This window comes from Aphelocoma coerulescens, chromosome 3 (genome assembly GCF_041296385.1).
Source record: "Aphelocoma coerulescens isolate FSJ_1873_10779 chromosome 3, UR_Acoe_1.0, whole genome shotgun sequence".
Taxonomy (NCBI): domain Eukaryota; kingdom Metazoa; phylum Chordata; class Aves; order Passeriformes; family Corvidae; genus Aphelocoma; species Aphelocoma coerulescens.
Window position 1 is genome coordinate 7,860,874 of NC_091016.1, and position 13,818 is coordinate 7,874,691.

The window sequence follows — 13,818 nt, forward strand, 5'->3', positions numbered from 1 at the left end:
TGTATCACTGAGGATCCAACCTGGTATTTCAGCACAGACTATTTCAAGACAGGTACATTCCACGCTGTTGTTGTGCAATCTGGAAAGCTGCTGTTTTATGCTATTTACAGAACTGTATTGAAGTATCTTCAACTATAGGGCTACACTGAGGTCACAATTTAAAAAACCACACACAGATGACAGTATCTCGATGTATGCTGTAGTATAAAAGTGAAAATGAACTCAGGCTATTAAAAAAAATTTATTCTTTTCCATGAAAGATTGGTACTACAATCAATATAACCATTTCATCAGTCAAGTATGTCTGTTATAGGCAGGCACAACATTACAAAACAGGCAAGTACAATGCCCGATTAAGCGAATACAGTCTGAATATCTATTCATCCACTATTTCTGAAAACAGAATTATCAAATATCCACCAGGGAAAAAAAAGATGAACTATTTTAGTTTCTCTTTGGCATACTTATCAGGACAATGAATTAATTACAAAAGTCTTCTATTGCTGCCAGTGCTGTGAAGAAAAAAGGACTGAGTGGAAGGTTGTACGTCAGAACTCACTTTTAAGACTTGGGCAGCCTGGCTCACATATCCAAACTGGTGACACATGACAGTTCAGCTGCCAATGCTTCACGAGGCAGACAAGGATTACATTGTTTTACACTGCAGTTTCGTTGAAGGTATCAAAAGAGTTACAGTAAATTTATGCACAGTACTTACATATTACACACAGTTATATAAATACCCATGCTGTGGCTGGGCTTGAGGACGCTGCTTTACCAATACAAAAGCTCAGTATCAGACCTCCCACAGCCACTTAATACACATTGCACTTCGCATCCAGTAATATGTTCATTTCTGTACCTCTCTTAAAAATAGATTTAAAGCAGAAGTGAAGAATAATATCGAATCTTTCCATAAACTTTTCTTATTTACACTGTAATATTCCATTATACATAAAGACTGCATTACGATACATTATCTTCATATAGCTTTTTGCAATACATACAGCTTGGAGCTATTAACACCTTGGTATGGGAACAGAGATTTGACCTATAAGACTATTTTAAAACAATTTGAGCCTTAATTTTGCTCTAGTTTGTTTCACTGAAACCATTCTTTGAACAAAAAAAAATCCTCCTTATTGGAGAGGAAAAAAACAACTCGTCTTTAAACCACCTCTGGATTTCCTTAAACCACTGAGAAACTTAGAAACCATAATCATTTTTTGCATCATTATAAAGCCACTTCAAAGGCCTGTTACTTTTAAATTTAGAACATGAATGACAATTGTGACCATATCTTTAAATTATTTTTTCTTAACTTTTGGTTATCTTTCAACATAAAAAAATGAGAACAGCATCGTTAATCATACATGATCTTTGCACAACTGGGGAGAGTTCCTATTTTATTCAGGGACAAAATAAACATGCACACAACCCCCATTCACGGAGTGAGAACATAAACTACAGCAGCACTTGTCTCAAGTTATGGTGCACATGGTTGCAATACGGAGTATAAAACAAAAGCAGAATTTCCAACATCTGTTAAAACACAAAAAAAAACCCTATTGTACAAAAAAGTCATTCACATTCTTTGCAATGAAGTGAAGAATCAGCTGCTTTCTGGACTCTCCAGCCTGCAAACTCCTCCTTCTATTGCCACGGACTGTCCTGCCACAGCTCCAGGAGGAAGTCTTGAAATGTGAGTCTGTGGAGGAGTCAAGAGAATATTATGGACTGAGAAAAGGGAAAATTATGCAGGACAAAGTAAGCTTGTAAATACTGAACAATTAAGCTGTTCCCTCACTGAAGTCTGAGGATAAATTACAAAGCAACTTGAAAAGCAACTGAGATTCTTTTTCTTTTTTGATTGCATTAACCTTTAACACATGAAGAGAAAGACCACGACAGATGCATAGAAAAGGTAAACTGGATGAATAAGTGCACTGAAAGTAGAAAGAAATAGCCAGAGTGAAGACAAAAGAAAATCATTCTGGCATTTCATGGTTTACAGGTCTATTTCTTAGGGAGATTCAGAAGTGTTTACTACTGCATACAGAAATACACCTTACAGAAATCTCAGACAGAATTAACTATTTGACAGAGATAAACTAACACTTCAGAGCATAAGGCAACTGCAATGATCTGGATGCAAAGGAGAAATTTCTCTTCATAAAATACCTAGTCATCCACCTAAAAAACTCCAAAGACTTCCTGTTGCCAACTACAAAATAAATCAATCCAAAGAACAACTGTGTTTCTGCCAATAGGCATCTTTTCCACAGAAAGTTTTAAAAGCCTTTGAGAAGGTACTGGAACATTTCAGCCAGGAAGCGGGTGCATGTGTCTGTGTACACAAAGCTCCACTTTATAACTGAATTGTAACTCAGTGGCCCTAAAAATCTGTTAATGATCCTTTATATACTACGGTATGCTTTATTAGATTGGCAAAAGCATCCACTTATGAAAAGATACTTTGACTTACTGTTAAGAGTAATGACTTTTCATCCCCTCTGCACATGTTTTTACACTGTGAAAACAGCTCATGTTCTATTAAATTAGGAACTGGAAATGATTGCTGCTATGGTATAAAGCTCACAACATAAAGTTGCTGGCACTTAGAAACTACAGCTTCCTGTAAGTGCAGCCCACAACATATTTGTTTGTACATACATTATCCCACTTAAAAGATTTAATTGGTGCAACTAAGGCAACGGGTTGTGACAAGAAGTACAAATGTAAAAGTTCAGTAAGAGTAACTTGCATCAATTGAGCAGAAAATTATTTGAGATTCTAAACTCAGTTCATTACACTGAAGAGACATTTTGTGTCTCAGGCAGCTTCTTTTAATTCCTTTCTTGATAAGGGTATCGTGGTGCCTTCACTTAGGTGGTCTTGTTTTCAGTTAAATCACAGAACAAGATTTAATCAAAAACATTTCAATGTTTTCATTTTACTGCTGAAACTTTGATCTCTGGCTTTCCTGCTTGATATATGAACAAGTTCCTACTTTCAGAACAATTTCAGTTACAACTGTGACTTACCACTCCGAGAAGAAAATATTACCTTCAAATCTGTTACAGCTTCCCCCAAAATGTAACTGACAATTTTTCAGTAAATGTCATTTCATAAATTAAAAAAAAAAATAAAAGGGAGAAAATCAAGTGGAAGAAAGGTATTTTTTATTCTGTGACTGATAGATCCATGATATTTCTCCAGGCCTGTGAAAATTTCTAAACGGAAAGGGTGACAGTATAAAAGCAACAGTGTTTGATGGGCATTGGTAGCAAGTTTCCTCAGAGGAAGAATGCCACTGGTTGTTTAGTGAGATACTGCAATCAGAGCAAACCAGTAAGCTAATCCTAATGAATTTTTGAGCAAGGAAAGGAAAGTGTACAAGAGGGGATAAGCAGGTAGTCACTATCTATTAATACATTAGCAAGTAGCTGGGCTTAAATAGCTGCCCAAAACACTTCCTATAGAAAACCTCATTTCCTACGTCAGGAAGAACTTATTTCCCATACACGAGACCCCAAACCACTATACACCAGCATCTGAAGACCTCCATTTACAGAAACACTGAAACCATACATAATAAAACATTTCTGAAAGCCTTTACTTGCATCCTGTTTATTTTCATACTTTCTATGATGGCGTAAATAGAGATCTTGTTTACACTGACTACTTTTTATTACTTACACCAATGGCTGCCTTATGTAGAACAAAAATGAGACAGATCTAAGATAATATTGTTTCAGATGTGACTTAACAAATAATTTGACAGGATAACATTGCCATGTCAAGACAACTTCAGAAAACTCCCAAGCAAATTCTTACAATTACATCTCTCTTGTTCTTAACCATAAGAACAAACTTCAGTAAATAAAAGGAAACATCAAAGAACACTTAATATTTTTAAATTAACCACAGAACTTACTTGTAAAGTTTGTTACATTTTTGTATCCCACCATCATATTTTACATTAAGTCCAGATTGTATAGTCAATTAGGTTTAGCTTTTAAAAACTTAAAAATAAAAAAGCAAACAAAAAATAATGACACTGGAAAGGTTTTAACTGAACTCAATTATTCTGTCAGCTTTACAAGTTGAATGAACCCACACCTGGAAGAAATTGTGCCTGGGACCAGAAAAAAAAAAGGGAAAATAAATAATTTTCCTGAATGAATCCTCCACTCAGCTCCACAGAAGCTCTCTTTGAGGAAAGAGTATGTCAAAGAATGGTAGATTAAGAATGACGGGGCTATCCATATCTTCAGCTTCATATATGGACATTTTACAGTCCCAAGAATATTCTGATGTGATTTGCTTTCCTAGAGAAAAGGGAGGTTGGTGAGGGTCAGGGAGGAGATGAGGTACTGACAACTGGGACGCCAATCAGTCACCACAGATTTTTGCTGCAGCTTAAAGGAGGAACCTCGTGCCCACAGTTCTACAGGAAAACAGGTAAGTGCTGGAAGAAAGATTTGATTTTTTGCTTCCTACCCCCCCCCCCCATAAAGCCCAAATGAGCTAGCCAACCTTCAGACACTGATTCTTGCTCCATGTACTCGACATCCAAACACACAATGTTTCCTTCTTTCCCTCCTAACCAAACCAACATCATGGATCTATCGATCCCCCCAACCCCAGTGCTGCAGACACTGGAATGTTACTCTCTCCCAGTGCTTTTTGATACACACTGCAAAGTTTCCCACTACCTACAAAACTAACAGGTCTGTCTGCTCTGGAATACACGTTAACTCCTACAGGAACAATATATATGGTTTCATCTTTTTGACTTACATTATTTCATGTCTCATAGACAAGGATTCTGAAACAACCTGGAGACCAAGGAACATGAAAAAGGTTTTCTTTTAAAGAGCTAGTCTCCTTTATTCACGTAAAAGTATCAGTTTGTCACAACTACTTAGGACACTTTTCTTTCATTAAAAGCATAAATGCAATGTAAAATGAATATATGAAATTTAAGCCAGGAGACAGACAGTGCTGGATGAGAAAGCTGAAGTCAATCAAACGCTGCCAAGAGGACAGAGTACAACTACCAGATGGCAGCACATTCAGTTCTTAAGCAAATCTAGGGAGTGCTTCATGTGTTTAGCACTCTTATTACACACTCAGGATGTGCTTTAGACAGAATAATTTATAAAACAAACTTTTTCCATTCATTACACTATAGAGATGAAATATAATGAAAGACCTAGGACGCCATATCCTTAAGGAAATTGCTTTCTACAGCTTTGCTCCTTGAAAAAAGCAGTACCACCAAACCCATATATTCTTAAGAAATTTGGAGCCTTCTAGCTGCGTACACACTTCCACCATCAGAACCATCTGACCACACATTCTGAATTTATTTTCTAAGCAGTAAAAGCCCATTTTGGCAGTAGCTCTGCTGCTCTGTCTCCTGGTAATCTCTCCTCCACCATGGTTTGTATGTACACCTGTAGTATGGCAGGAGAAGGTGCCCCACAAAATACTGGCAACTGCTACTATCAGAAAATGCTGTGTGCATCTTGTTTGGTGAAACCTTAATAAAGAAAAAAAAATGGGGAAAAAAATAGAAAGAGGGGCTCCAGAATATTGTCCTTGTTGGGAAACAACTGATGATGGGGTAATTCTGGTCTCACTGCACTGAAAGTAATGATTTAAATACAGGTTGCATAGGAAGTTAACAGTTTTCCAAGCTCAAATTCATTCTGTGATTTAAGTATATTACTATAAACTATTTAGGCCTCTAACTAAATCACTCATACTTGTATCAAGACAGCCTAAAGACACATACCAACCAATCATCTAATCAGCTCAGCACCCCAGGGTTTTGTAGAGGTATTCTAAAACCCTGTCATGTATCTTCAAATGTGATTTGTATCATTGTGAACTGCAGGTGCTAAGTCAGGTTACTGCATTTATATTTGCAAACCTGGACACACAGTCCCATCTTCCCTACCCCACTCTGTCAGCCAAATGCAAGGAGAGTTACAGAACTACTGGCTTTATGCAAGAACTCAATCCAAAAAGTGAACTTATCTTCTCATCTCAGAGCCTGTTAATTTCCATGAAGGTCTACGAGCCAAACATTTTAACTGGTATCTTAGCACTGAAGGTTATTTCCAACAAATAATTATTTTTATGAGAGAACTGGATGGTCCACTGTATGCCCAGAGTACTTTTCAAATGAAAATTTCTGACTGATTCCCTAGTCTCCAGACAAGAGTGAAGATTAAAGAAAATAAGTAGAACAGTGACATATACTTTTCCTGTCTCATGAAGTTAAAAGACTGTCTCTGTAGTCTGAAATGAATGACTGAATTGACTTCGTATTCCTGCTCACTAAACAGGCTCAGTAAATTTTTCCACTAATTTTCAAATTAGAATTAGGATTCTTCCAAGATGTCTTTCTTCACCCAATGAGCACTGGAAAACTGCCCTTCTCCTGACAAAGGGCTTTCACAGACCTTGTACTCACAAAGTCAAATACAGAAGCTCATCCTCAGAAAACCAACAACAATCACTACAACCATTGTTTGTCACATGTATCACTTCAAACATAGAGGGAAGGACTTCTGCTAAATTTTACAGCATCAGTAAAGGCAAATAAATCTGATGATGACAGCTTACATATCCACAGGAAAAGTGAACTGGAGATAGTCTCCCTGTCCACCATGTTTGCTTATACTGGAAAATGAAGTTAACTGTCAAAGATAAAAGTTTCTGTTTGCACATCACAACCACAACATTTGGTGTGGACAGCACTTGCTGCTGATGGATGTTTTCAAGCACAGCAATATGCAACACTCTCCACTACTGCTACACCACGTCTTGCAAAGCAACGTGAATTTGGTTCATTTGAGAATGGAAAGAATGGTTCATGTAGCTTTGCATAATTAAAACCTGCCATAACATAAAGCTTAGCATTTCATGTTTTAAGAACTGAATAGCTGCCAAAAGAGATTTAAACTGGCAACTGAATTGGATTATATTCAATATTGCAACTGGACTTTTAAAATTTGCTGTCTAAGTCATCCAGCTGTTAGGAAAACTAAAACCTATGAGGCTGAACTACAAGGATACCTCAAAAGTATTGCAACATTTACAATAATTGCCAAAGTTTGCAACATTTACAGAGATCATATAGCAGATTTATAAATACTAAGAAATATAGTGAGCTGATAGATTATACTTACACAAAATAAATTACCTAAACTGCATTTTGCTGCTATTGAGGCTGGATCTTGCCCTGGAAAAAAAAAACACTCCGACTTCAAATACTCTTGAAAACACAGTGAGGAATCACCTATCTAGAAGCAGAAACATCAGCCACCACCAACTATTCTCACCATGACAAGACACTTGTCAAATCCAGGAAGAAGTAAGTATCCCAACCACTTACACTTTCTGCATACAGAATATACTGCAGGACTTGAGTACACAAATATTCTGCAGACCCTGTCTGAGATAAAAGGGCTCCTGTCTGATTATGCACAGATACACAACATTAAATCAAAGAAAGGCTGCCTACCCATAGCCAGAAACTTCAAGAGATGCCGTTGGTATGTGAACTCACATTGCAGTCATACGCTGCACTGTCATTTGAGATTGAAGAATTTCTTTTCCTTTGAAGCAACCTCCATTGGGCAAGCAGACAAGGAACAAGAAGATATAAAGTCTTTGTAACTAAGAAGAGTCACTTGACTTGTGCAACCTAAGCACTAACACCCCTTCCTTCCCATTCCTCATTTAAATCTGAAATCACATTATGGGTGAACTGAAGGAATTATTTCTTCCCATCCCAAATTACATGGCAGAAGGTCTGCAAGCCCTTTGTGCAAATTGACACTGAAATTGCTCTACCAAATGCTACATAAACTGTTAAGACCTAAAGTATTACACATCATCCATGGCAGTATGGACAGAGCTGCAAGAAGCAACACCTTAGAGTAGAGCTATTTCCCAGTGCTGACAACAAAAATGCTTAAGCTCTCAAAACACAACCCAATAAATTCAGGAAAATAGGAAATGATAACTGAACCCTGCCAGAGTAACTTTAAAGAAGTCAGAGGCCCAGTAACAGAGTGACCTTCTTAGCTGAAGCTATGATCAGTTGTTGGATCTATTATGGATCCATAAAAAACCCCAAGCATCTGGAAGGTTATTCTGAGAACTAACTAGTATCTCAGAAAAAGAAAATTTGGACTGGAAAAAGAAATAATTGCTTATTGAATATCTTAAATTCATATCTAGTAATTCGTGAGTCAGTAACACAATAACCAAAAAAAAAAGTCTTCCTCAGTTCATGCAGTTATTTAACCTCCCAGTCCTTCAATCTAGAAGTCATAACCTTTCCTGATGCAGCAGTTACTGCTACAAAAGGAGCTGTGTGAGCACAGAGGGCAGCCACAAACTAATGTTTTCTATCTGTTTCTATGTATTCTCATGGCTGCAGCCCAAAACTTGCACTGCAGCCCAGAATATTCCAACAGCCTCACTAACCGATAGAAAGAGTTGAGCATCAGCTACTGTGACAACTCTACCATCACAGAGGTGGCAATACAAGACCTTCCTTAAAGATATCTTGGAAAGCCCATCCATCTTCCCAAAGAACACGTCTGATGCTGAAACAATCTGTCACAGTATTGCTTCAGGAAGGAAGTTTGGGTCCAAAAGCTCCTAAACCAGAGTATATCTGCCCCTTGAGCTCATAACTGAGGCTCCCAAGCACCATCCTGGGTTAGGTGCAGCAGAAGGCGGTGCAGGTTAGTTCAAGAAGTAAAGAGCCAAAATGTTCAGATGAAAAGCCTGTGTCCTTCCACATCCAATTTGTGACAAATGCTGGCACCAAGTGATTATTGAAGCTGCTTGTGTTGAGAAGGATGACAAGAAAAAAAGAAAAGCACAGTTGAACCAGCTAAGATATGCCTTGATTAGCTGTTTGTGGCATAAGAATCTGAGGGAAGCTACTGGGCCATCCACCATGCAGGTGCTGGAGATGACATTGCCAGAACTATGAGTGGTGGAGGAGCTGAAATAGCTCCAGCATCAAGAAAGAGCTGATAGGACACACAACCAGAGGTGACTGTGTCAGTAATAAGGTGTGAACTTAGTTCATCTGGCAAGGCTATGCAGGATTTTTAAAGCAACATTCAACCAAAAACTTTAATCCAACAGGAAATGGTGTCTATTCCAGACAACTGGTTTAAAAAAAAAACAAAAAAAAAAAAACAAAAAAAAAGACTGGACACCTTTCCAGAATGTATGCTTCAAATCAAACCACTATTACTGCACAGCTCTTGCAGGCTCAGCCATCTGGTGCTGGTGAGCTAACATTCAGGCAGTTTGATCTGGAGGTGAGTGGCCAGCTGCAGAACCCAGCCTTCCCTAAACTGGGAGCAAACCAACCCCTGGTGCAAGGGGTCAGTACTTGGAGAGCTAACACTGCTAGAAGCCAGAAGCACCCGCAGGTCAGGGTGTATGTACCACTTCAAGCCAATGATTCCACTTTCCTGTCCCACTGTTCTTTTAAGGAGTTAACTGGTTGTCTCCATGTCTTAGCACACCAGTGTCTGCAGGTGAGCTGCATCTGCCTTGTGTGTTTGCCTTAAAAGAAAGGCATCCTGTACCTCCATAGTTTCCATCTAGGGTTCAGAACCACCTTTGCTAGGTCCTGTTATGAACTGCATTAACCTCCCATGCCCTAAGAACCACACTAAGACTGTAAAGCAGGTTCCTCTTTTCCTTACCATTAGTCTAGTTCATAACAGTAGACACTTAAAAACCTTCTAGCTTTTTAAGTCTTGCTTTTTATTTTTTTATCTTCATTAAATTGTTGATTAAATGAACCAGTCCAAAATCAGCCACTGTGACAACCCCTCAAAAAACAAAAAAACAAAACTCAAGTCCGAGACCGATGAAAGAAATAAAACCTGAAGGTCTTTACCACCCTAGAAAAACAGGAAAGCAAATGTTTCCTTACAAGCTGCTGCCTAATAATTTTGCTATGGTACTCATAAACAAGTGATATTTTATACTTTTATGAACTCTTATCCCATTATTCTTTCATGGCAAGCACTCAAAATTAACTGTAGCAAAACAGTCACTCTGTTAAAGAACAGAGATTTTTTTTTTCACTTGCAATACATTGTGTTCTATTTCAAGCCCAGTTTTCCATCTATAACTTAGTCCTAGTTGTAGCAGAACAAAATTCCAGCTTTTATGGCAGAAGACTTTTTTTGATCAATAGAAGTCAGCAGCAAAAGCGTTTGTGGTTTTTCTCTGGAAAGCATTTGTGACCACAGACTCAAAGAAGGAAGAAAGGGAGGGGGATTAACTCTTCAGTGAAGGTCAAAAACATAATTTAAAAGTGAACCAAGAAGAGCAGCTGTGTCTGTCAGCACAATCAGGATTACCAGCTGGAGAATTTACCAGCAGTATGAAAACAATGCACACCAGATGTCAAATGTTGCAACTGTGAGTAGGAAAGCAACTCTGGGCATGGCACTGTCATGTTAATACTCATTACCAGACAGATTTCATATTTAGCATTTATTTATTAATTAGACACTACCAGGAAGAAACAAAACCATTTTGAGCTTTGCAGTGTAAGTCAGAGGCAGGTGTGCACACTGGAAACATTTAACATCCTTTATTCTCAGTTATTCTTTCACTGCAGACACAAGACAACAATTTAAAAGCTAACTAGCAAGTACTAGAACATCTGTAGCTGAACTTGCTTTAGTTTCACTCATTTCAATCTGAGCTTTTAACTTCAGTTTGGACTTTTCTCAACAAAATCTGAAATAAATATTAAGAAAAGAAGCAAAATCACACTCTCTTCTATGGATAGTTATCTGGAAAGAATTGTACCTAAGTTACACAAAAGCGAAGCAAATACTTCACTTATATCTCTACCAGCACTTCCTTCATCAACTGCTTGTTATCTTTCTTGTCTTTCTGGGGCATTCTTGTCTTTTTTTCCTGCACATTTTATGCCTTGAGGATGAACTCATCCATTCCCAGTGCTTGAAGCAGAGTGTTACACCAGTTTTGCTACGTAAAATACCTGATGATGATCTTCTTCTTTTATACCTTGGTATATTCTTTTATTACCTTGGTCACATCCCCCAATACAAATTCTCCTTAGCTTCTGCACTCATTTTACTGTATTACAGCCTATTTCTCATGGCCTACCTTAGCTTTGCCATCCTGTGCAGACATATATCCAACACACATGCTCTCTGTTGTATGGCTCCACAGAAATTCCACTATAAAAGAAAACGCAAGAAGTTACAAAGAGGCCTAGGTTTAAAATACAAGATGTAATTTAACAAGGCTAGTATCTTGAGGAACAAACATAGCAAGGTTAAAAAACAACAAACAAAAACTACTTACCAGAGTAATTAAGTCTCAAAAGAAACAGCTATTAAACAAACAAGATTTTCCTGACTATTCACAGTCACACACTGCAGAACTAATACCCAGAATGAGAATGTTACTTCAGTGATATGGAGCCTCCAAGATGAGAAATACACCAACTGCAGGTAAAAGACAGGACCAATCTCTAATGCAGTGGCCTGTTCCACCCATGAAGTAAAAGCTGATAGAATGTGTGCTTGTCTGCCTTGAGCCCAGACAAAAGCACCCTACAACAAGCATTTTTTTTCCACAGAACTGAGCATACATATATAAATAGTATATAATTATCACTAGGTAAAGGGGGATTTGCAGCTTAGCTGCCCAAGCAGGATACAGGAAAACATGCAGATATAGTCAAGTCTGCAATATGGGAATTGAAGATATAGAGCAGGCAGGAAAGACATCTGGTAAAAGCAAAATTATCCTACAGAAAAAGCAGGAGAAGTGTCTGATGGAATCAGAGTAACATGCACAATAAGAAAGAAAGATTTCTGGCAAAATTTGAGCAAGTCCTGGATTCAAAAGTATGCTGAATTACAACAGCAGATGCAAACACCCCCTTTCTTTGTGGGGAGTGTAAGGAGCACCAAAGGTAAGAGAGGAAAGAGAGATGGAAAAGAAATCCCTATCAAAGCAGACTCAGGTCTGATTACCTGGACTTCCAGCACCAGGTATAAAGCATCAGCTCTCTGGTCCTGCACTCACCACTAATTTAGGATGTCAGTGTTAAAGACCAACTGTAGTGCTTGCAGTGATAATGATTAAGAAAACTAATCACTGCTCACATGTATTGTTAATGCCTGTTAATCCACTGTGGTGCTGTCCCTGAAGTCTTAAAGTGTCCTGATTTATCAGTTGTTTAACAGCCTGTTCCAGTGATCTTTAATTGCCTGATACATATGCAGGTATCTTTATGCACAAAAACACACTCCTACTCAGCTGCAACCCAAAGTTCAGACAAAGAGCACATTATTCAGATGTTCAGCTGTCAGTGGAGCTTTATAAACTGCCAACTGTTTTCTTCCTGCTCTCTGTCATGGCCATTTTTCTTTGTGTTCATAAAGTCCATAATTTGGAAGGAGGGAAAGAAAAAGAATAGCTGATCAGAATTCAAGGCATTTCACAGAATTCTGTAAAAGGTTTTAAAAAATGCACTGAAGCGCACAAATTCTTCCTCTGGATTATGGAAGGTGTCTTACATGAATTACACAAGATGCCATGAAAAGATATTTCCACATTATTTCTTTTGAGAGTGACTTTCACATACTGCAAAAAAGCATCACTAGATGGGTTTAAAACTTTTACTCATTCCTATTCCTCACGTTCCTCTAACATGGCTGATGAAGGTCACAGCACGCAGAGCACACTGATCCTTTGAACCACTTCTCCTTGCATAGCAATTAAACCAGAGCAGGAGATCAAAGGTTAGATGATCCCAGCAGGACTTGAAGATTCTGACAGATATGCAGATATCATCATAAAAGAAAAATGAACTTCACTGAGGTGTGTGCTCTGCTGTCCCATAACAGATTCATGACTGATACCACCAAAGGTGAGTCAAAAGCTTTCAGAGAGTGAAACATATCCAGCACAATCAATGTGTGTTTGATGGGGCCAGCCTCCCCCTGGCACCCCAAAGGCTCCACTGTCAGTGAAAGCATTTTTTTTCGAGACAAATTTAATCCTACCTTTTAATTTTGAGAAGTTGGGAAACAGTTCAGGTCAAATACCCTCAAAATATAATATCTCTGCCTTTGATAACTACCAAAAGTAGCCTGTACTAGCACGAACCTTGGTAACTGTTAGCCATTACAAGTAGTGGAACTACAATGAAAATTCTAAATTACATGTGAAGATGTAATGATTACATCTTCAGGTAAGTATATTTTCAACCATTTAGTAAGTCACTTCCTTGCCATTTGTTTCAATATTAAAAAGAAATAAATAAAGATGATCCCTGTAATAAAGACATGAGAGTTTCTTATTCTATACATGAAGTTTTTCACTATTAACCAACTTATTTTCAGTCCAAACAACACAAATACTACATATGTTAAATTATATATTATCTCAGCATACATTATAAGGCAGGAAATTTCCATGGTACAGAAAAAGTACTGCACTACAGTTAATCTCAATGTTATTTCAGTGGAAAGAAAACCAAAAATCAACAGACAAATAGTCTTTACTTATGATGTATAAGGGGATTTTAGAAATCAACTTTTGAGGAAAAAATGCCAAACCTTCATTAACAGAATATGTTCTCTTACATGAATGACAAACATTAAATGAATAGAAAAAAATCCTCTCACTTCCAAACCTCAGGAATTGAAGGTTAGGTTGATCTTGTTCTTATTTAATCAGACTTGTATTCTGCATTTTCTTAAC

General features: G+C 37.8%; 1 protein-coding gene across 7 annotated transcripts in view; it reads right to left on the reverse strand.

Moving 5' to 3' along the window:
* Positions 1 to 210: 210 nt before the first annotated feature.
* The window catches only part of TASP1 (taspase 1), an 81,400-nt gene continuing 67,792 nt past the window's right edge, over positions 211 to 13,818 (reverse strand). For 6 of the 7 annotated variants that reach the window (XM_069009008.1, XM_069009005.1, XM_069009003.1 and 3 more), the window contains 2 exons: positions 11,206 to 11,279; positions 211 to 1,708 (listed from right to left, as the gene is read on the reverse strand). In XM_069009008.1, the coding sequence (XP_068865109.1) occupies positions 1,613 to 1,708; positions 11,206 to 11,279 (170 nt within the window). In that variant the 3' untranslated portion in view covers positions 211 to 1,612. Of the gene's footprint in view, positions 1,709 to 10,616; positions 10,810 to 11,205; positions 11,280 to 13,818 lie in introns of those variants that run through there. The other variant, XM_069009004.1, reaches the window with a different exon arrangement.